At 33.7% G+C, this 23,021-nt stretch overlaps 3 protein-coding genes and 1 long non-coding RNA gene across 5 annotated transcripts; 3 read left to right on the forward strand and 1 right to left on the reverse strand.

Annotated features, from left to right (window-relative positions):
- Positions 1–235: 235 nt before the first annotated feature.
- Positions 236–4,425, forward strand: LOC103837633 (methylmalonate-semialdehyde dehydrogenase [acylating], mitochondrial). 2 transcript variants are annotated; one of them, XM_009113987.3, is made up of 19 exons: positions 236–441; positions 510–577; positions 663–734; positions 951–1,112; positions 1,341–1,419; positions 1,491–1,645; positions 1,734–1,797; positions 1,881–1,960; positions 2,139–2,204; positions 2,365–2,415; positions 2,492–2,643; positions 2,938–3,028; positions 3,113–3,193; positions 3,378–3,455; positions 3,537–3,572; positions 3,671–3,714; positions 3,795–3,873; positions 3,954–4,044; positions 4,126–4,425. In XM_009113987.3, the coding sequence occupies exons 1-19, from the start codon at positions 414–416 to the stop codon at positions 4,230–4,232; spliced, it is 1,584 nt and encodes a 527-aa protein (XP_009112235.1). In that variant the 5' UTR covers positions 236–413; the 3' UTR covers positions 4,233–4,425. The 2 variants fall into 2 exon arrangements, with proteins under 2 accessions (XP_009112235.1, XP_009112236.1); XM_009113988.3 differs by lacking the exons at positions 236–441; positions 510–577 and having other exon boundaries at positions 654–734.
- Positions 4,426–5,472: 1,047 nt separating this feature from the next.
- LOC103837632 (probable protein S-acyltransferase 23) lies at positions 5,473–9,756 on the forward strand. The gene is made up of 13 exons (XM_009113986.3): positions 5,473–5,827; positions 5,918–6,058; positions 6,215–6,327; positions 6,613–6,692; positions 7,037–7,200; positions 7,710–7,848; positions 7,947–8,046; positions 8,260–8,317; positions 8,503–8,577; positions 8,664–8,762; positions 8,860–8,938; positions 9,025–9,173; positions 9,274–9,756. Exons 1-13 carry the CDS (start codon positions 5,582–5,584, stop codon positions 9,448–9,450), a joined length of 1,620 nt encoding a protein of 539 aa, XP_009112234.1. The 5' UTR covers positions 5,473–5,581; the 3' UTR covers positions 9,451–9,756.
- Positions 9,757–14,591: 4,835 nt separating this feature from the next.
- LOC103847964 (peroxidase 32) lies at positions 14,592–17,293 on the forward strand. Its single transcript, XM_009124961.3, has 4 exons — positions 14,592–14,903; positions 15,793–15,984; positions 16,440–16,608; positions 16,725–17,293. The coding sequence occupies exons 1-4, from the start codon at positions 14,610–14,612 to the stop codon at positions 17,192–17,194; spliced, it is 1,125 nt and encodes a 374-aa protein (XP_009123209.1). The 5' UTR covers positions 14,592–14,609; the 3' UTR covers positions 17,195–17,293.
- On the reverse strand, positions 17,260–22,870 carry LOC117127677. Its single transcript, XR_004450700.1, has 2 exons — positions 21,605–22,870; positions 17,260–19,417 (listed from the first exon to the last, which is right to left on the reverse strand). It is a non-coding gene; the product is annotated as an uncharacterized LOC117127677 (long non-coding RNA).
- Between the last annotated feature and the right edge of the window lie 151 nt (positions 22,871–23,021).

Genomic DNA, 23,021 nt, shown 5'->3' on the forward strand with positions numbered 1-23,021 from the left:
GTTTTATGTACCATGACATCTACCGCAGTCTTCATGCATATGTCACCTTTATTACGATGTCTTAGAACAATAAACCGTAGACGTGATTTTCTTCTCGCAGATTTTCAGCATTTAATTAGGCCTCTAGAATACGATATTTTGCTAATATTCTCTAAAATAAATCGTTTCTAACGTACTGCCAAAAAAGTTTGGTCATAGTCAAACAAAAGAATCATTAATCATTAACAGATCAAACGGTCCATATCAAACCACGTAGAAATCAAAGAGATGAGCTAACATCGTATATATCTATCCGATCATCACTTGGCTCCGGATCGACATTTTGAGTCAGCACTCACTCAGCAACTCAAATCCCCAGCAAACGCATAAAAGGAACAAAATCAACAACAAAAAAACTCAAATCAAATCGAACGATGCTTCTCCGAACTTCTCTCCAGCAAGGTATAATCTGAATCCTCTTGTTTCTTTTTCCCAAACTCTTCTCTAATCACTTGGTTTGGTGTTCGCAGGGAAAACCAATCTCAGGCCTCGATTCCTCCGTTGTTTGTTATCAACTATGTCATCTACTCAGCCTCCCGTGAGTTGTTTTCACCTAAATCACTTGGTTCTGCACCTTATTTGATTTAACTGTTTCGATTTTATCTCATATTATTATGTTTCAGAGAGTACCAAATCTTATTGGAGGATCTTTCGTTGACTCTCAAGCATCATCACATATCGATGTCATCAACCCTGTAAGCTCTCCCTCTAAGGGCCCGGCCTGAGATTTTGGGTGTTTTAAGCAATTAAATGTTTCTTTTTAGAAAAAATTTAGGAACCTTCAAAAAATTTGGAGACTAGAAACGAATATTTCATTTGGCTTTGACCAGGACCGGTTCTATTTACTGTTGCTAGTTCTTTACTATTATCTTTTGTGTTTGTGACATGATGATTTTGATTGTGATATATAGGCTACGCAAGAAGTTGTTTCTCAAGTTCCATTGACAACTAACGAAGAGTTTAAGGCCGCAGTATCCTCTGCGAAGAAAGCTTTTCCTTCATGGAGAAACACACCCATCACCACTCGTCAGCGTGTTATGCTCAAGTTTCAAGAGCTTATACGCAAAAACATGGTAACTACTTAGGACCGGCCCTGAAATTTAGGGACTAAAGATTTCAACTAACTTTTTTTTTTTACAAATTTGGGGGTTTAACGTTTTTATTAGCGGCCTACGTCCATGTAATTTTCTTCAAAAAATTTGGTGGCCTAAGTCCAATGTTTCATTCGGCTTTGTAACTACTTACTTGGTTTCCTTCTTGAAACATGTTCTTCTCTGATATTTTTTTAATCTTTCCTCTAGGATAAACTTGCTTTGAGCATTACGACCGAGCAAGGGAAGACATTAAAGGATGCACATGGTGATATCTTCCGTGGGCTAGGTCAGTTATATCGCAGGCTTGATTATATAGTTGAATAAGCAGAGCATGTCCTTAGCCGATTGGTTATGCAGAGGTTGTGGAGCATGCTTGTGGAATGGCAACTCTGCAGATGGGTGAATATGTCCCCAATGTGTCGAATGGAGTGGATACGTATAGTCTTAGAGAGCCATTAGGTGTCTGTGCTGGCATTTGTCCTTTCAACTTTCCTGCAATGATTCCTTTATGGGTAACAAATGCGAAAAAATCCTTTTTTATCTCCTTGGTTATTTCTTGTGATCCTCTTCTGATTATCTATGCTTTGTTTGTTAATGCAGATGTTTCCCATTGCGGTGACATGTGGCAATACCTTTGTCTTAAAGCCATCAGAGAAGGATCCTGGTAAACTTCTCAACTTATCTACACTTTGTTAATGCAGATGTTATCTCCCATACCGATTTGTTGATTTTACGTGCTTTCTCCAGGTGCTTCTGTAATGCTTGCGGAGCTGGCAATGGAAGCTGGATTACCTGACGGGGTTCTCAATATCGTTCACGGTACCAATGTAGGTTATGCTTAAATTTATCTTCTTGCTAAGCCTAAACTTTTTGTTAGGATTTGAAATTGTTATGCTTTATTGAAATTATTTACAGTGACCAAAACTTAAATTCTTAAAGTTTCCAATTCCACACTATTAACTTCTATTCTCTTTCGTATGGAATGATGCATCTCTTACATGGTAGGATACTGTGAATGCTATCTGTGATGATGATGATATCAGGGCTGTGTCCTTTGTTGGCTCAAACACTGTAAGTATTTTTTTTTGTTACTCATTTTTTAAGCCTGCGAATTTGTTTTTTTGTTGGTGTGATGAATAAAGTCTACGAAATTTGGTTTATGTTATGCTTTTTCCTCTGCTCTCCAATATTTTTAACTTGTGTATTCCGAATTTGAATTGTTTTGTTAAAGGCTGGAATGCATATATATGCAAGAGCAGCAGCGAAAGGAAAACGTATTCAGGTAACATCTTGTAAAAATTCGTCTTTAATATTTCAAAACCACTCTATGTCAGTATGCTTATGAATTATCTCTTCAGTCAAATATGGGGGCGAAAAATCATGGAGTTGTCCTGCCTGATGCCAACGTCGATGCTACTTTAAATGCTCTACTTGCTGCTGGATTTGGTGCCGCTGGACAGAGATGCATGGCTCTGAGTACTGTGGTCTTTGTTGGCAATTCAAAATCATGGTACCCCTTACTTCTTTTCTCCATATTCAAACTGCACCAAATCTTTGTGGAACATTACATATATTCGTTTTTCTTTTGCCTCTAATCTTTTTCTCTCCTCTGCTTTCGGAGCTCCACAGCCTTATGTGCATAAACCGTATATAGGATTTTATATGACATCACTTCTTTTAATTAGTATAGATTTACTATGGTCTTGTCCTAGTGTTAAAAGTAACTAGAGAAGCTTTGTGAAGCCTGTTAATTTTCATTGGATAGTACTGATAGATTAGCTTCAACTTGTCTAATACTAACTAGGGAGGATAAACTCGTCGAGCGAGCTAAAGCCCTTAAAGTCTCATGTGGAACAGAACCAGATGCAGACCTGGGTCCTGTGATTAGTATACAGGTATTTTTGGAGCTCATATCACATTTAGTCTTTTGCATTTTCCTCTGTTATATACCTTATTGCTAAAAAAAATTATTTGGCTAGGCCAAAGAACGGATATGTCGCTTGATTCAGTCTGGTGTGGACGATGGTGCTAAACTGCTGCTTGACGGAAGAAATATTGTGGTAATTTCCTTTCCTTACATTGAAAGAGACTCGTGTCTTAACTGTAGCACTTACCTCCACATTCGTACTGAATAGTAACCAATAACCATATAAATTTATGCTTAATTGATATTTCTGAATTAATAATCTTGAAAGAAACAATTGACTGGTCTGAGAAGTTTACTTCATCGCTCATAATAAACAGGTTCCTGGATACGAGAAAGGGAATTTCATCGGTCCCACCATTTTATCTGGTGTTACCCCAGACATGGAGTGTTACAAGGTATTATTCTTCTGATACTTAAGTAAATCAATCTGTTTCTACTTGGAAACTTACTTTCCTCTCTCATTTGGCACATTGCAGGAAGAAATATTTGGCCCCGTTCTTGTATGCATGGAGGTCAGATTGAAATATAAAATATATAGATTACAATCAGAATGTGTATTCGTTTTGGTTTTCACATACGTGTTATTTACATGCCACTGTTTGATATACAGGCAAGCAGCTTTGATGAAGCCATAGACATACTGAACAGAAACAAGTAAACCCCGTTTTGTCACATTGTCATAACAATACTGATATATATTCCTCTCAATATTCTGCTATTTACGCCTTCAACAGGTATGGAAACGGTGCTGCAATCTTCACTGCATCTGGCGCAGCGGCAAGAAAGTTCCAGATGGAAATAGAAGCAGGACAGGTATGAAGAACTAACTTTTTGTATGCATTTGAGATATGGTCGATCTCTTCTTTTATTGTTATTGTTTACGTTATACGTAGATCGGTATAAACGTTCCAATCCCGGTTCCGCTACCGTTCTTCTCCTTTACTGGGAACAAAGCTTCATTCGCAGGGGACCTGAATTTCTATGGTAAATAAAGTTTGTCACAACTTATAGAGAAGATTACGTTTTGTTTCTATTTGCTTAAAAGCTCGAGTGGAATTGTTGCAGGCAAAGCCGGAGTAGACTTTTTCACTCAGATCAAAACTGTGACACAACAGTGGAAGGATATTCCAACTTCAGTATCTCTTGCCATGCCTACATCGCAAAAGCAATAAACAAAAAAACCCAACCTCGCTCTTTTTATTTTGGATTTCTCGAAGTAATAAATGAATTGTATCCATTTCAGTGAATATCACTTCCGTTCACATGCGTAAAAATAAACATTTCGGTTTGATTTTAGTGATAAAGATCCCTAGCTATTTTTTAGATTGGAAAAAAAAATTCCAATTGAAATTTTATATTCTTAAATCTTCAACCATTAAACTGTTAATAGTATTTTAGTTTTTAAAATAGTATTTTCACGTAATTGATTATTTCAAACCTAAATATAATTCATAGTCTTTTTGTATGCAAAAAGAGTTCTCATTTTTTTGATACTTTGGTTTGGTTTTGTTTGGTTTTAATGTTTTAGGCATAGAGAATTGTTTATATTTGTGAACATTGATTCAGTTTCAATTTTTTGGTTCGGTTTATATTGAATCTAAATTTAGCGTGTTTGAGATGAAAGTTAAATTCAAGGGTTAATTATATAGCGGAAGGAGCTAAAAATTCCATACTAGAAAAAATCGATTTCTAACCTAGATTAACTCGACAATTTTTCATCTAGTAAAAACTATTAGACCACTATGATGTGATTAACAAAAAATGATTATTAGAAAATATGAGTCAGTTACAAAAGAAATAGTATGGAAATCAGAGTTTACACGATAAACATGTTTAGAAAATATATCTATAATTTTTGATTTTTTTTTCATGGATTTCGTGTATTTGTGAATGATCTTTTTAGTCTTTAATTTTTTTTTTATGTTTATATAAATATGAAACAAATTTCTTTTTTCAAGACTTTCTTTTTCTTAAATTTTTTTTTTGCTCTTTCAGAATTTTTTTTTAGCATTGGATTTGACTATGTTATTCTAGCATTAGATTGACTATGTTATTATAAAGTATGAAAAATACTATAAACAGTTCGACAGTCGACAATATAAAAAAATATTATGAAATCATGAATTGAAGAAATTTTTTTGTATGAGTATTTTTCTCTGTTTATTTCATATTCATTGCCTAATTTCATTTATTAAATGAACCGATTTAAATTTATAAATAGTTTTGATGAAAGGTGCCAGCCAAACCCATTAATTTGGTATTCTGTAAAAATTCCCGTGCCTAAATTCGGCGGCTCACGAATCATGCACGAATACGATCAAAAGAAAACGCTTGTTTCCATATATAGTGTAACAGGCAACCAAACCAACTAATCAAAGACCAGACCAGACCAGACCAGACCCCGGTTCAATTAGAATTCGGTTTAACACCCCCTCTTGAAAATCAACACTCGTGTGAAAAGATGTTGACGAAGCGAAAAGACTAAGATAAGACTTTGACAAGATCCCTCATCGGAGAGACGATGGACTCCTCGTCGGAGATCGAAGTGGTGCCTTTAGATTCCAACAACACTCCCCAAACCCCTACCGAATCGCCGCCTGCCATCACAGACGTCTTCTCCGCTTCTGCCTACGGCGATCTCAACCGTCTCAAGCGCTTCGTCGAGCACAACGGCTCCTCCGTCTCTCTCCCCGATGCCAACGGCTACTACGCTCTCCAGTGGGCTGCGCTCAACAACTCCCTCCACGTCGCTCAGTACATCATCGAGGTACTACGTCGTTTTGTCTGTTGTGTGTCTAGAGACCATTTCCTCTCAGTCTTAGATCTGATCATCTTTTTGGGGATTGATTATCTGCAGCACGGCGGTGATGTTAATGCGGCGGATAATGTGCAACAGACAGCATTGCATTGGGCGGCGGTTAAGGGCTCCGTTGAAGTTGCGGACCTTCTACTGCAACGTGGAGCTCGAATTGAAGCAGCTGATGTGAATGGTTATAGGGTAAAATTCATTTCTTCATAGTCTCTCCCAACGAGAATTGAACCTGAGTGGCGGAGTGTCTACTAGACACTCATTTACCACTAGGCCAAAACTTGTTTATAAGTTGCTTGCGTTAGCTTAGATGAACATTGTTTTTTTTGTTTTTTTTCTGTGCAGGCAGTGCATGTTGCTTCTCAATATGGACAGACGGCCTTCTTGAATCACCTTATTGTGGAATATTCTGCTGACTATAATGCACTAGATAATGGAGGGAGGAGCCCGCTACATTGGTATGAACAGCCTTTTAACACTGGTCAATTGATTTGGAGATGCATAAACTTTTTATTGGCATGAATTGTTAGGAACTGTTGATATTTGACATACATGATAACATGAATGAAAGTTTGTTATTTATATTCATGGAAGTTTGTCAAATGGTTGACATATCATTTTCTTGAGTATGTCTCATCATTGTGTAGTTGCACGTGGTTCTCTGTTACTTGGCATTGAGTTGACAATTTAAGAAGAGTAGCAAGTGAACTTGTATTTTTTTTACTTTGCCTGGTATGGCTCAGGGCTGCTTATAATGGATTCACGGAAACCGTCCGGTTACTTCTCTTCCGCGATGCATGTCAAAATAGACAAGACAACACAGGCAAATCACTTTCTCTAAGATGTATCTATTTGTCTGCTCTAGATTTTCAAAAAGAATGATTTACCACCGAATGTTTTCTGTTGTTATCTATGGTGAATATCTTCCTTCGTTTCTTCGGTTACACTTATATGAGTGAACATTGTTCCACCTTTGATGTGTAAAGATAATGGACAAGACTTTCTGAACTTCGGTCACTGAATGCTGATAAATTGTATATAAAGTGATTGTTATCGCATTCCCGACTGTTTCTGACTTGCAAAATCTGTAGAATTTTGATACGGTGATGTATATATTATTTAAATTTTAAAACTCAGAAGTCTTACACTGATCACTTTGTTGGTCAGGTTGCACTCCTTTGCACTGGGCCGTTATTAAGGAAAATGTTGAGGCATGTACTCTGCTAGTTCATGCTGGAACCAAGGAGGAACTGATATTGGAGGATAACACTGGAGCCACCCCACTTAAGCTTGCATCTGATAAAGGTCACAGGCAGCTCACTCTTTTCCTTGTACGTAATGTTTAGTGTTGCTTGCTACCATTTGATAATTTACTTGCTGCTTTTCTCCTTGAATCAATATCTCCTCCTTATTTTTATGTTCTTTTTCATTAGTTAGAGATTATTAAGTTAAGAAGGCTATTTGCAGAATGTTCCCTCGATATATGCTTTCAAAGCTCTGGAAATTTGTATTTACAAACATCCAAGAAAACGAGTGTTGAACATAGAAAACAATGCAGTGTTGTGATATTTGCTTTTCATATGTAGCTCTAACCAGATATTATAGGCTCTGACTTTCAGATATAGTGAAGTATCATTTTGGTAGAAATCATGTTCCACTCTCTGTTGTAGGGCCACCGTAGATGTTAGTGTTTACAGTATGAAAGATACCTTTGATGGTAGAATGTGTTAAATGTTGTTTGCGGCCACTTTTTTTTTTTGTTTTTTTGTAACAGTTTCCATTTGATATGATGTGCTTTTTTAGAATCCGATTTTTTTTTGTTTTTTTCGATAAATTTCAGTCGAAGGCAATGCAAACTCGTAGTAGTAGTTTCGTCAACAAGATCTTCTGTGGAAAATTGGGAGAGACAAGCTATGCTCCTCTACTGTTCTGCTTAATAGTGTCTGAAATGGTCCTGTTCTTCACATCCATTGTCGCAGGTGAATGTCTCATGCAACATAATGGGTAGTAGAGTATGTGTTTCTTTTCCTACTATGATAACATTATTCTACCTGACATTTTGCAATTATATATGTAGCTTCGAACCTCCCTAAGATAACTGCTATGGCTGGACTGTGGGCATGGTTCGGTCTTTCGTGTGGTGTTTGCTCACTAATAGCTTTCCGTCGTTGTAGCAGGTATCCTTAATATTGTATTTATACTCTGTTAAGCCATTGCCTATGTCATATGGTGTTTATTTAGTTTGGTGTAAGTTACTCAGATGCTAGAAATGAGGTAGACTTGTGAGGCCGTAACTATTATTTATACTCCTTCATATACTCTTAGTAGCGTCTTGAGTGTGTTGTTTGTAATGCTCTTGGAATTGTTAATGAGGTGTTTGCTCTGTACAGCAAAGATCCCGGGTACGTTAAAAGAAGCAATGAAGTTGACAGCGATCACACTGCCAACGTAAGTTTAACTTCCTTCTCTTGTTTCAATGCGAACATTTTGAGTGTAACTGTTTCTTGTTTAAGTTTTCTTTTTCGCCTGAACTATACTTGATTTAAGTAAACACCAATTATTATATATCAATTCTACAGTCATTAGACGTTGTTCTGAGGGGTTTGATTCACATTAAATTTTGATGTTTGCAGGATCCTTTGATTGATATTAATTTCAACAGCCCCTCATGGAAAGGAAACTGGTCCCAACTCTGCCCCACTTGCAAGGTTTTCCTCAGAAGCCATCTTTATTGTGGGGGAAAAATCGGCATTTTCTCTATTTTCATACTATCATTATCACATTTTTTCTTCAGGTAATTAGACCGGTACGATCTAAGCACTGTCCTACCTGCAAGCGCTGCGTTGAGCAGTTTGACCATCACTGCCCTTGGATTTCAAACTGTGTTGGTAAGGTAAGAGTTTTCTACATTACCCGTCTCTCTGACTAGTCGTTATGCAAATTAATGTAATGAGACATCCTTAATGCGTATACCATTAATCATCTTGCAGAAGAATAAACGGGACTTCTTAGTTTTTGTGATCATGGGAGGTTTAACATCATTCGTTGGTGGCTCTACTGCTGTTCAAAGTAATGGACTGAAACAACTCTTTCTCGGCAACTCCACCATGAGATTAATGTTTCTATTATAAAGCATCTTCTATTTCTGTTAATAGGAATATGGAGAAACAACCCACATATACACCCCAGTGACTCATGGATTCAACATGTACTCATTGAACATCCCGGTGCTGCCGTGTTTCTGTTTTTCGACTTGCTTATTTTTATTGCGACAATGACGTTGACAATCTCACAGGCGTATATGGTGAGGAACTCTCACCCTCAAAGTAAAGAGTTTACTCTCTCCTCTCTGGGAAAAGATTGTAATAACAGCTGTTGTTGTTGTTGTTGTCTGGTGCATGCAGATAGCTCGGAATATTACAACGAACGAATTGTGGAACACGAGAAGATTCAGTTATTTGCGGGGACCTGATGGGAGATTCTACAACCCTTATAACCATGGCTGGCGAAGAAACTGCTCTGATTTCTTGGTTAATGGCTACACCAGAGACGACGAGGTTGTCCCATCTTCAATTCTCTGAATTACATCACATTATTATAGGCGTACACATCTGGATTCAGTGTACTGTGTATATGGGATCTCTCCTCGATTGATATTGTTCCCAAGAGGGCGCGAGTTCCTTCTCCTTATAATCCTGTGAAGCCATCAATATTTTTCCAGTTTCACCACATGCTACTTAAACCCCTTGTTCTCCAATCTTATTCGTTGGTTATGTTTCAGTTTATGATATAATTGTCCATCGGACGGGTTTGTGGTTAAGCGTACGGCGTGTAGAATATAAAACCGATTACATAGCATGAAAAAGCAAGATATGGAAATCTTTCAACAGGTCAAAATGTTATGACCGGTCGTTGAAAAGTGGATAAATGATATGTAGGACGAAGAAAGTACAAAGAGGTGAAACTGTGGAAAACAGTTTCAGTGTATAATTTAAGGCGCCATCATTCAAGTGGCAAGGTAAGGAGAATGGTGGAGAGGATAGCAAATAGAGTAGCTAATCTGATTGCTCAAAGTGTGACAAAGGAAAGAAGATGGCAATCTTAGGTTGCCAGATTATTTCCGGCGTAGCTAATGACATGTTTTCGAGAATGAGATCCCTCTGTTTAGGTATGTTTCTCTGTAAAAAATGATGACCATTGGGTGCTTGCAACTGGTGGAGGTCTTTTGAAACCGAATGCTGATTCTAAGGCTGGTATAATTATGTTGTAAATCTGGTTTCTAATCTGTAACCTTGTCAAAATCAAACAGATGTAGTTTGAATGATAATCTAACCAATGAAAAGAAAAATAATTATAATTTCCTTTTTGGTTATTGCTAGCAAATAGGCCTGGGAATATGAGTCTTTATCCGTGGGATCCGGCCCGTTTGACCCACCGCGGAGCGGGTGCGGGTCGAACAATTAAGAAAAATTTGTTCGCGGATGCGGGTTATGAGCATTTTATGCAGGACGGGTGCGGGTTGGTAGATTTTGAAATGCGGGTATCCGCCAACCCGCATTTCAAAAGAAAAAATTAAAAAATATATTTCTTTTTGTAAAAATGTATATTTTTTTAATGAAAATATGAGAATTTTAAAAAATAATAATCAAAATATTTTAAAATATTTAAAATTTTAATTATAAATATATTATTTATATTATATTTTACAAAAATTAAATTAAATAAATATTTTTTAAAATAAAAATATAACCCGCGGGTTACCCGCAAAATTAAGCGGGGCGGGTACAAATTTATTTGTTCACGGGTTGTGCGGGTCGGATTTCTCTCCAAAAACTCACTATTCAAAACTCCAAATTTGAAGTTTCATCTTTTTATTTGCATTTTGGTCTTTATAATTAATTACACATCACATTTATAATTTTCAAGTATTTTCACATTTATCGTTTTATTCTTTAAAACTTTTTTATGTCATAAATATTTTAAATTTATTTTACAAAATTCAAATTTTACATATAAAATTTAAATATTTTTTTTAAATATGATTTATAATATTTGAAACTAGAATTATACTACAAGAATATTACAAAAGAAACTTTTTAAAACTTTTTTTAAAAAAATACATGAAGACATAATTATTATACAAATTTAAATATTATAACAGCACTAATAGTCGAGTAAATGTTTTTCGGAACTTTTAAATATTGTCCAACCAAATTTTGTGTAACTGAAGATGAAGCATTACAAAAATAATTTTATGAAATAATGTGGTATTTTGCATGTATTTTAATATTTAATTATGCATTTCTATTTATAATTTTATATTTTAGTATAATATTTTATTAATTAATATTACTGTAATATTTGTATATATGTGCTAGTTACTTATAAAACTTTTATGGATTTATATTAATTATGACAAATATAAAGACCATAGTGTAAATTAAAAATAATTTTGAAGTTAAATTTGAAGTTTCACTTTTGGAAAAGAATTCTTTGAAACTTCAAATATAGAGTTTTATAAACTCTAAAATAGAGAGTTTTTTGGAGATGTTCTTAGAGACATAGTAAAAGCCTAAAAGGTAAAGAAAATGTCAAAAAGGTAAAACTAGAGGATTTCCTTGTCTGTTTGGTTTATTCAACGTCGATTCCGATATTCCGTGCTCGTGGTAGTAACCTATTCAGAGATGCATTTGATGATTTCCCATGGTTCTCCTGTTGTCGAGCAAGTATCTCTTGTTATGTTGTTTTGTTTATGCACTATGTTATTCATCAAACCATGGAGGATCCCTCCGGTTATTGTCTTGTTACCGTTGAGCATAGCTCCGGATGTAGTCGTTTACACCTTTTCGTTTTAATATAATCGTTGACAAAAAAAAAAAAAAAAAAAAAAGGATTTCCTTGTCTATGCGAATCTTAACTCTTCGCCTTAATTTGACTTTGAGACCACTTGTTAACTTTTCTGTATGTACGTCATCAATTGGTGTTGGATTTGGTGGAGGCTTGTGAAGGTTTCGACTTGAAACTGAACTGAGAACAGTAGGATTTTACGAGTTCCTCATCAAGTATGGATACATCTTGACTCATCTCATCTGCAATCTACTAGATGACATTAGAATGTTACACTGATCCAACCTCTCGCTTCCTCTCTCTATTTCCTCCGATTTTGCACTCATCCGCTCTATTCTAAGTTGGTTAACTGCAGTTTATTAACCGAACTGCTTTGGGCCAGCGACAACTAGACGCCCTATTGCTCTTTGCGAGCAGCGAGCGAACCCCATCCACAAACATGAACTGGTGAACAAACATGTAATTTTACATTGTAACTGTAATACACAATTTTATTTTTCTAATACCATAAAGCAATCTACATTAGAGTCCAAAAAGACAGCTGCAAGCGATCGTTGAATTTCATTAGTCATCAAATTAGGTGAACGGTTTCATTAATTTTTTTTTTAAAATCGTACATTTCCTGTTTGTCCGGGCGATGAAAATTGAATATCTTTTTTTTCGATCAAATAAAAATTGAATATCTTAAGGTCAATGTCACAAGCGTTTTCTTTGCTACACGTTAACATATTTTATTTCCTGATTTTAGTTTCCTTGAAATAGTGAGCAATTGAAACTTGCAATTCTTCATTGAAATATTTTAAATACTTTTGAAACTATGTTCTCATTTGAACTATTAATTTGGTGACCAGTTTAGTCATTTACAGTCCGAATATACCCATATGTGCGAAATGCGAAGCATCATGAAACAGCCGAAAAAAGATCACACTGTAAAACCAAAAACTATTTTATGGTTCGGATTATTTTATTTATTTGTCATATCTCTTAGTCATTTACCCTATTTGTTTCAAAAGAAAAGATATTTACAATCTTTGGAACCAAACACTAAATGTCCAGACACTGGCTATGTAACATTTGGACACGGACATTAGCAACAAACAAAAGCCACTTATGTCCAAAAATATAATAAATTATGACTTTCCCATCTGCCCAATAGCAAATCTAAAAGGATGATTATTTAAATTAAAATGAAATAATAAATAGTTAAAAAATGTACAATAGGCTTTTTTACAAAGAGTTAATGATTTGGACAAAACTCCCAAAATACTCTAAAGTAAGCTTTTTTAATGTTTATGATAACTATTAGCAGTAACTAAAGGCTAAATTGTGTATTATATGAATGAACAAAATTACTCTTACAGTTTTTGGTTTACAAAATTTAAAAGTTACGCGCTGAACTACGCTTCAAGATGTAATCCAAGACTGGAAAAAAAAAAACGGGGAGATAATCACAAGATGGTGTAGTAGTATGCGAATTTAGGAATCTAAGTAATCCAGATTTGAATTCACCCATTACATTTTACTTTATGTCCATGTGAATATAACGTCATACTTTAACTTTCATTTGAATACCAAAAAAAGTTTATATATTCCACCTCCTTTAATAGTTTGAGTCTTTTAATAGGTTTGGAATATCTCTAGACTAATAAAGAAAAACAAGGAGAGATATAATTGTTGACACAGGTTTTTCATGGAATGCTTTGAAAGAAATATAACGTCAAAAAATAAAATATATATAACTATTTTTACTTATGTCTTCGTGTAGATATTTGGAAACCTGCCATTTGCAGGCATCAGGATCAGTTGTTGGGAAGTAATTAAATGGACACGTACCCAAAGAAAACTATCAACGCCTTGGGAAACATTAGGAGGTATTTTCTGAAAATTCTTCTATACTAGAGTCATACGATCCAAGAGAGACTTAGATGCAAACATATAGTAGTATTGAGTGTTTCTCTCTCTAGGCTCCTCAAAGGGCAGCACAAGACTCCAAGATACCTCATTAGCTTGGATACAAACATGGCTGAATCTGGGTTAACGAAACATTGACATTGACTTCCAAATTTTTTATATGTTATTTATAGACCCTCAAATTATGGAAAACAATTTTATAAATCTTTTTTAAAAATGTTTATAGCTCTCAAATTTTCAGATCCATGTACATATTTGTTTTTTTTTTGGGTACCATCCATGTACATATATGTTATTTTTAGTTTTTTATCACGGCTACTTGATGAAAATATTGTTGGTATTCCAGTAAGACATTTCAGAGCCAAGTGGCGCATATGAAATTGTTCTTTGTAGTCCTAAAGGTTTAAGTTTAACCAGAACTCCCCCACCCCCTAGAGACTGACGTGGTGATAGATATGGCTTTCATCTTTTCGATCAAGAAGGAGTGAGACTTCGCATTTTCGACAGGGATGTATCAGTATTCTAATTTTTCGGTTTTTAATCTTTGATTTTCATTTCAATTTTTCAACATGTTTACATATTATTTTCAGATATTTTCAGTGATTAGAGACTTTCAGGTTATCCAGTGTTCAAAAACAAGAGGTTGTGGAACTTCTCACAAAAAGTTGTATAATATGGTTTTATTTTCACAATAACATTTGATCATGCAATTTTGAAGACGTCTTCTGTAATATTATTGTAGTCGAATTAAAATCACATGGTAATTTTGACAGTTTTATCTCATACATATATATATATATATATATATATATATATATATATATTTGTCGCCATAAAAGTTGATAATTTTTATACATATTTGAGAAAGTATAGAAATTCTTCATATAGTTGTTGGCATAAAAATGTACACAGCAATCATTTAATATATATATAAAAGCCTACAAGTTAGACCCTGTTTGTCTATAAAAGGATTCTTTGTGATATGGAGTTTCCTCATCTTTCTCTAGTAAAATCAATCAGAGAATTTTCTTCGGAGAAAAAAATGCATTTCTCTTCTTTGTCTTCGTTGTCAACTTGGACAACCCTTATAACAGTGGGATGCCTTATGCTCCATACATCTTTCTCCAGTGCTCAAGTACTAACTCCTACTTTCTACGACAATACATGCCGTAACGTGTCTACCATCGTCCGGGGAATCATCGTAAACGAGCTAAGATCGGATCCTCGTATTGCCGCGAGCCTCCTTCGTCTTCACTTCCACGACTGCTTCGTCAATGTAAGCTAATAATTCTCAATTTAGTAGTGGACTTTCACTCATAATATTTACGTGTACAGTCGTATCGTAGAACTATACTAATTTACTTAAAGATGACTATGTTTTGCTACAATACTTTCTTAGTTTCTTGTAGCAGTCTTTTGATTCTTAGATTTTGTTGTCAACATGTATCTTATCTACTTGATTTCTGAAACAACTTAACGGGTTTTGGAAACACTCAAGAAAATCAAAATACGTCTTTGTTACTTATAAACATCGCCAAAGACAACATAACACGTCGCTTGCAGTATTTTCCCTTATAGTTTATACTGTGTAGAATGTTTAATTATATATATAGGTGGTATTAGTTAAGACGATACGTTATATGTACAATAATAGTCCGTGGCTAACGGATTTGATCCAGAAAAATTATCGATAAAAAGTATGACATACTAAGATTTGTTTTTTTACTGTCGAATATCTTAGCTCTTGTCGTCAACGACTACTTTATAGAAATATGATTCCAAACATGAATTGTTTGTATTATACTATTAATGAAGAACATGAACCCGTACCAAACACATAATGAATTTATATCAGTCAATTATTGATAAAGAAAAAAAAACATTTTGGAAAACATTCAGACATCTCACATCTACCATGAACCACAAAAACCCACAAAATCTTTTATTTTTATTATTTCCGATAAATTTTCAATCCTGGAGTCAGATGGTGTGTTGTTAGCCGAGTTGTTATAACGTGTGATGTTTCTTAATAACGTTGTGAATTTGTTGTTGGAAGATCTATACACTGTAAAATAAACTGCATATGTGTGTATCATGTCTTGCTTGAACAAATTGTTTTGGTGAATGAATAACTCAATCTCACTTAGTCATTTGGTTTGTAAAAGGGTTGCGATGCATCGATCTTGTTAGACAACACAACATCGTTTCGAACGGAAAAAGATGCTGCGCCAAATGCAAACTCGGCTCGAGGATTTCCAGTGGTTGACAGAATGAAAGCAGCAGTGGAGGCAGCTTGCCCGAGGACCGTTTCATGTGCAGATATTCTAACTATCGCTGCTCAACAATCAGTCGAGTTGGTATGCTCTATTGAACCCTCTTTAATTCATTCATGACAAAGACTGTTTTAAATTCCTTCATTGTGTCACTGAACATACTATCAAACATGGCAACGCATGATTGAAGAGAGAACTTGAATAGTGAAGGTTGTTTGACAACATGACATTTTATATTTATTGTTTTCCTCCTTTTAAAATATTAGACATTTATTGACGTAGTTGAAAAATTATTAGAAACGCGTGGTCCTCTTTACAAAAAGACCTATATATATATATATATATATATATATATATATTATCAACAAGATAATATATTATTGCAATAATGAAAAAATAAGACAATTTATTCTTTTTTACTAAGTTATTTAGTTGTTGGATTTTCATGATATGGTTTTCTTTTTCAACCATCAACAATTTTATATCTTCAACATTATTTTTTCAAAACAAATAATTATTTTGAAATATAAATATTTTAGGCAGGAGGTCCTTCATGGAGAGTTCCTTTGGGGAGACGAGATAGCTTACAAGCTTTCTTTGATCTTTCTAATAACAATCTTCCTGCTCCATTCTTCACGCTTCCACAATTTAAAGCCAGTTTCAGCAATGTTGGGCTTAACCTTCCGTCTGATCTCGTTGCTCTCTCCGGTAAGTATGCTTTTAGTTGTAAGCTCTTTCTCAACAAAAAAAAAATGCTTTAGATATAATATATAACAACACCGCACATTCGGTGTAATTAGTCTAACGATGTTATTTTTGTTTAGGGGGTCACACTTTTGGTAAAAACCAATGCCAGTTTATTATGGATAGGCTATACAACTTCAGCAACACTGGTTTACCCGACCCTACCCTCAACACTACTTATCTCCAGACACTTCGTGGACTATGCCCTCGTAATGGTAACCAGAGCGTTCTAGTCGATTTCGATCTACGTACACCGACAGTTTTTGACAACAAATATTATGTGAATCTGAAAGAGCACAAAGGACTTATCCAAACCGATCAAGAGCTGTTCTCAAGCCCCAATGCCACTGATACTATCCCCTTGGTGAGAGAATACGCTGATGGTACACAAAAATTCTTCAATGCGTTTATAACGGCGATGAATAGAATGGGAAACATTACGCCTCTCACAGGATCTCAAGGACAGATCAGACAAAACTGTAGGGTGGTGAACTCCAACTCTTTGCTCCATGATGTTGTTGAAATCGTTGACTTTGTCAGCTCTATGTAATGATAGTTGGCTCAATATATGTGGCAACTAATATGTACGTTTGATACAAATAATAAAACGCTCTCCAAATCTTATTAAGGATATTTCATGTTTTTTTTTCTCCCTTATTTTGTTAGTACAATTAAAACAAAAGAACACATGACTAATTTAAGAATCATAACAATATTATTTACCTAAGTTTCATGGCTTGCTCGTCTTTCCCTAGTAATTTTGGTCTTCACTTTTCGATATTTTGGTCTTCAGTTACTGTCAAGTTATAGGTTTGTTTGATCTTTTCACCAATTTCCTTAGTTGTAAGCTTTGGATTCAACCTTAAATTTTCAACAATTAGTTGCGCAGTTGATGAAATCTTCAACATTTCCAAGTAATCAGACCTTACGTAAGCATGTTCATTGACATATAGCCCTTATCGCAGCTTATGCTTCCTCTTCTCATACTAAGAGTACATTCTCCAAGGATGATCATACTCAATATCTGAGCAGTACAGCTCCACGCTTCAGGTGTGTTGAAATGTATAGCTCAATGCTGTATATTTTTTTCAATGAATACCATAAGAGCTTGTTTGAACTCACCAGAAGAAGAAAATGCATCCCTAATGCCAGATTTTTATCGCTTGATGCTTCATCCTCATGAGCTTCCCTTTGCGCATCCTCTTCCGCATCAACAGATGATAGAGGATAAAATATATTCTCCTTCCAACAGTCATTATCTTGGCTCTCATCATCGTTTCTTTCATCGTTTCTTGCGATATCTCCAAAGTGTGTAGATAACACTTTACAAATTTCTTCTTCAATCCCAACGCTGCCAACTTCTTCATTTTCAACATCATATTCTTCAATTTCTTCTACCAACTCATTATCAGAATCATCAACAACAGCTTCACAGTCATCACCGGTTACAAGTTCATGCTCCTCTTTGTGACCCTCCATTTCATTGCTTTCAACCACATGTGGAGGTTCGGGTTCTCTAGCCTTCAGACGAAGGACATGCATCTTTTTCCTTCTCATATATGGATAATCTTTTATATGAGACTAGATTTCAGGTTTGGGGAGACTCAACTTAGGGTCTGATGAGGGGAGAGAGAGAGGGAGTAGAGAGGTGAGGAATCAATTTGGGATTAGGACCCTCCACCAAAACTCAAAACCCAAGATCTAAGCCCAAGCCCACGCTTACGCCCACGCCGAGCCGAGCCGGCCGGACGGTGGAGGCGGCGTGCGTGGGGAGCCTTCCTCTCTCTTCAAGCCGTTTAACACTTCAAGCACAAAACCATATTTACGTTCTGGTTTAGAGCATCATTAGTCTCTTATGATTATATTTATTATTATTTAATTATATATGTAAAACTTTAAATAATAAAATAAAAGTAAGCCAATTATAGTGTGACATTATTACAATAGTCTCTACAATATGTAACAATTTTGATCAAAGTAAGTTAGTTATTTATTTAGATTAATTAGCTAAAAGTCTGTATTTTTCGAAAATGAATAAGTTAAATGCAAACTAGAAAACAAAATAAAAGATTTATAAGAAAAAAAAAAGAAAAGACCGTCAACCTACACATGTATAATAAGGAGTTATCTAAAGGGAAAATCATATCATCAAATATTTTATTCTTTCTATATTTTAGAGAAAACATAATTCTACATAAGCTCATCATTCTAATGATCTAATTCTCTTGTAAGAAGACTACGAATTTGCTCCCAAAAGAAAAAAAAAAGAGACTACGAACAATTTGAACTCTTCTCAAAATATACATAGAAAATCTCTTCTCAAACGATACATAAAAAATCTCTTATAAAGTTCATCTATAACCAACAAAATAAAAATTAAGTATCCCCCCGAGGTCCAACTTTGATAAAACGAAAATTCTTATAAACTCATCAAATTTTTGTCATCTTTAGAAGGGTCGAACTTAGATTTAGCACCTCTATTATACAATTGGAAGGAATGCGTCATAGTGAATGGACAAAAATATTATATGAACAAGGTATCTTTTATTTGGGGGGTTTAGTCGTGGAGATTAATGGTTCATTTTACTAATCTGAATGGCGTGATTGTATATTATATGAACAGTGTCATTAATGTAATAAATACATTCACAGAATGCATGTGACGATCAAAATCGATATCTTACTGTGACAACTATTATACTTTTCTTTTTGCCTCTTTCGCCACGTGACAATGTCCATTGTTTTTTTTTCGCTGAAATAGAGTCACCAATCCCTTTCTTATTATTTGAGGAGCACTTTTATAAATAAACCTTTATCCCATGTGTGATTCACAACTTTACCATTTCTTAGATGTCAACACCACATTCCACCTCACAACCTTTTTTAAATAACCCTCTTTGACCTAGACTAATTACATGTCATGCCATTACCAAAAACATATAATATATGTTTCATTTTATGCATCTTGATTCTAAGCATTTATTCTAATCATCTTGCCAAAAACATATAGTCTCATTTCATGAACGTGTTCACTAAATTTAGAATATTGAAACTTTCTATACATCCATGTCACAACACTATTGTATAAAATGTGAACTCTATGAATAATATAATTTATATGCCCTTTTAAGTTATATCGATACTTTTTAACATCCCTATCAACTCGAGATAATATTATGTCATTGGCCATCATATTATATAAATTTTCTAATTTATATTATATAATATACTATACTGAATAAACCAGAAACAAGATGATATACTATGTTGTGCGATTTGTCTCTGTGTTGTTCTATATTAGTTAGTTATTATTAGTAATATATTATTAATAATATGTTAGCATAATAGTTGTGTAAACTCGATCACATAAACAATATAATCGTATTTTTATTCTAATTATAAACATTTAGATACGATACGAAGATATTACTCGAAAATAAAACATATAGTCAATGATATATTTGAATGAATCGAAAAAAAACGTTGTCATTGGATCTTGATTAAGCTATATTTCCTTAATGGAGTAAATCTCGGTGACAAATATTGAATGCTCCAATTCAAAAGATTAATGAAAGTTGTCATGAAATTTGAGTCAATCAAATATTTTGGAAATGATTGACTTCCGTGTTTGTGGTATTTCAATTATGGGAAGTCTATTGTATTCTTTCCAATTTTAGAGGATACCATTCGCACTGATTGATCAATCATGACATATGTGATAGTAACATAAGATGTTAAATCTCTATGGTCCAAATTTTGAATAAATATGCGATTAATTATGGATTTTTGGGCGTGATTTTAGGGGTATATGCAATTATGGATTTCTTAGTCAATATAATTTTCTTATGTCCATTCATATATCTATAATACTAAACAAAATCACTAAAAATTATTAACCGTGATGGTATGCGGTATAATGCACAATGTACCATCAAAATTTATGTTAAAGAACTACACAACAAGGTTCATTGTCTACTCTGTTCTAACTGAATCATATCATAAGCATTTCAAGCTTTGTTGTGTAGATTTTACACACACTCTGTTAAAGACACTTGTGAAATAACACTAAAACATTTTAGATATATTTTTAAGTTATTTGAAAAAGAGTATACATTCGTTATATTTGTGACTATTGTTCTTGATGTATGACGATGCTCACTATGATTCATGTATTGAAAAAATAACTGATCTTCATTAGTGTTCATTGTTACATTAGTCTAATTGAATATTTTAGAATATTGCTGATATTTTTAGCAATTGTTCATGTTATATAACTTTGAATCCTTAACCAAGTTCGTAGCAATGAGTGTTTTAACCTCCTATGTATCTATTCCATTAACATATAAACTTAAGCTGTAATTTTTTTTTAATGGACAAAAAGAAATCAAAATATATGCAAAAAGAAAGGTATAAAGAAAGATTGCTTTTGGTTGACAAAAAAAAGATTGTTTTTTAATGAGTTTTTATTATGTCTTTCGTTATGATAGAAATCTCATGAATTTCAAGGTAATATTTAAAACATCAATATTATTTTTATTTTTAAAATATGAATATATGAAATATGGTGATCTATTTAATTTAAATGTTAAATTTCGTGTGCACGTTAGTTTCGAACTTTACGTATTTAGAAAAGTGTAATTTGGTAAGATCTGATTATGTGCATAAAGTAATAATATACTCTACCCCATTACCGAGCTATAAGGCTTAAATTTGGACGATTAATATTTCAAATAATGTTATTATTTAATTAGCCCATAGTTTTTTTTAAATTTTAAATGTCTATATAAAATACCACTATTTTTATTTTAGATAAGACCCAATAATATGTTATATAATTCAAATAATACAAACCTAATATAAGAATGTAACCAACATATAAAGTTGAAATAATAAAGTAAAATATAAATGCAAATTTTTTTATATTCTCATCCCGCACAAGGTGCGGGTTACCACCTAGTACCATATTATTTGATAAAGAATGTAATCAGAAATATTAGTCGAAACTATCTGAAACTTACTCCCTCTCCCTCTGTTTCATAACGTAACCAATTTAACCTAAAAACACTAATATTAAAAAATTAATACTTTTTAAAGTAGTATTCAATCAATAAATTCAATCAGTTATAAAAATAAAAATTATTTAATTAGATACACAATATCCAATAATTTTTAAAAATTACATTAAATTATGAAAACTACTTATAACTTTTTTTTGTCGAAAACTACTTATAACATAAACAGAGGGAATATATATTTAGGAAAACCGTATGAAATATTGGCCCAAAGACGACACACATACAAATCGAGAAGTGGCTAGAAATTAACGATTTTAGGAATGTATCATTTTCTGATGAAGCAAAGGAGTTTTGTTATTGGTTATGTATGAGCTGGTCTTTTGTGATTTTTGTAAGCTCAGGATTAACTCTTGTCTGTAGACTGTAGTGTGTGTCCTGGATGTACTAGGGGATATCTCTGTGATTCCAACATCGTAACTTCAGAAATTTTATTATATAAAAACAACTGATGACAAAAAAAAAGGAATGTGTCATCTTCTCACGTTTCACTCTTTCGTATCTACCTTCCACGCGATTACTTTTGTGCACATGACAAAGGAGAGAAAGTTGCGGCAAGGTTCGGTGATGATGGGTTTCAACAAAGTTTTTAAAGTTAAGGATTTAAATATTTGGAAATATCATTTAAAATTTTGCTAAGTTTTTGCTGACATTTGGAATTTTATTTGTAACATCAAACAATATAGCTCATAAAAAGAAATCTAAAGCTCAAAGGAAGAGATTAAAAGTTAGTTAAAGTTAAAATTTAGTTGAAACAAATAAGAGTTATAAGATGTAAACAATTTCTTAAACGTTTTAGAGGGTAAGTTCATATATTATTTTAGTGAATATTAAAAAAAATAGAAAGAAAAATTATTATATCACTAATACATATTCGATTACCAATTGATTACCGATTAAACTGTGACAAAACAACCAATGATGATGGTTTAATGGCAGACGAGTTTTGAATTAATAAGTAGCTTAGATTTGAAGATATTTTACTTAATTCTATAGTGTGTTCACGTGAATATGAGCTCATTACTTACAATCTATTTGAATATTCGGAAAAAAATTTCATCTGTAAATTATATGTCTAATTGGAAATACTCCAGACCATAGGTTTAGAATACCTTATTTTAATTTTTAAAAAGCAACCAGTTGTAGGTCGCAGTGACACGTAAACGAACTGATCAATATAGTGTCTAACAAGATGTTTAGTACAAGTCTGTTTTTATTAATGAAGCAATAATTTTGTTTAGTAGAATCTGTCTACTGAATTCTGGATCAACTGTAATATTCTCTCTCTTAAGTGGATTTGTAACT

This window comes from Brassica rapa, chromosome A09, assembly GCF_000309985.2.
Source record: "Brassica rapa cultivar Chiifu-401-42 chromosome A09, CAAS_Brap_v3.01, whole genome shotgun sequence".
Lineage (NCBI taxonomy): Eukaryota > Viridiplantae > Streptophyta > Magnoliopsida > Brassicales > Brassicaceae > Brassica > Brassica rapa.

Coding starts and splice junctions, on each gene's coding strand:
- LOC103837633 (XM_009113987.3), top strand. CDS start 414: ATGCTTCTCCGAACTTCTCTCCAGCAAG. Junction 1,798..1,880: donor GCCATCAGAGAAGGATCCTG/GTAAACTTCTCA, acceptor TGCTTTCTCCAG/GTGCTTCTGTAATGCTTGCG. Junction 2,205..2,364: donor CCTTTGTTGGCTCAAACACT/GTAAGTATTTTT, acceptor GTTTTGTTAAAG/GCTGGAATGCATATATATGC.
- LOC103837632 (XM_009113986.3), top strand. CDS start 5,582: ATGGACTCCTCGTCGGAGATCGAAGTGGTGCCTTTAGATTCCAACAAC. Junction 6,328..6,612: donor GGGAGGAGCCCGCTACATTG/GTATGAACAGCC, acceptor GGTATGGCTCAG/GGCTGCTTATAATGGATTCA. Junction 6,693..7,036: donor AAATAGACAAGACAACACAG/GCAAATCACTTT, acceptor TTTGTTGGTCAG/GTTGCACTCCTTTGCACTGG.
- LOC103847964 (XM_009124961.3), top strand. CDS start 14,610: ATGGAGTTTCCTCATCTTTCTCTAGTAAAATCAATCAGAGAATTTTCT. Junction 14,904..15,792: donor TCCACGACTGCTTCGTCAAT/GTAAGCTAATAA, acceptor GGTTTGTAAAAG/GGTTGCGATGCATCGATCTT. Junction 16,609..16,724: donor TGATCTCGTTGCTCTCTCCG/GTAAGTATGCTT, acceptor ATTTTTGTTTAG/GGGGTCACACTTTTGGTAAA.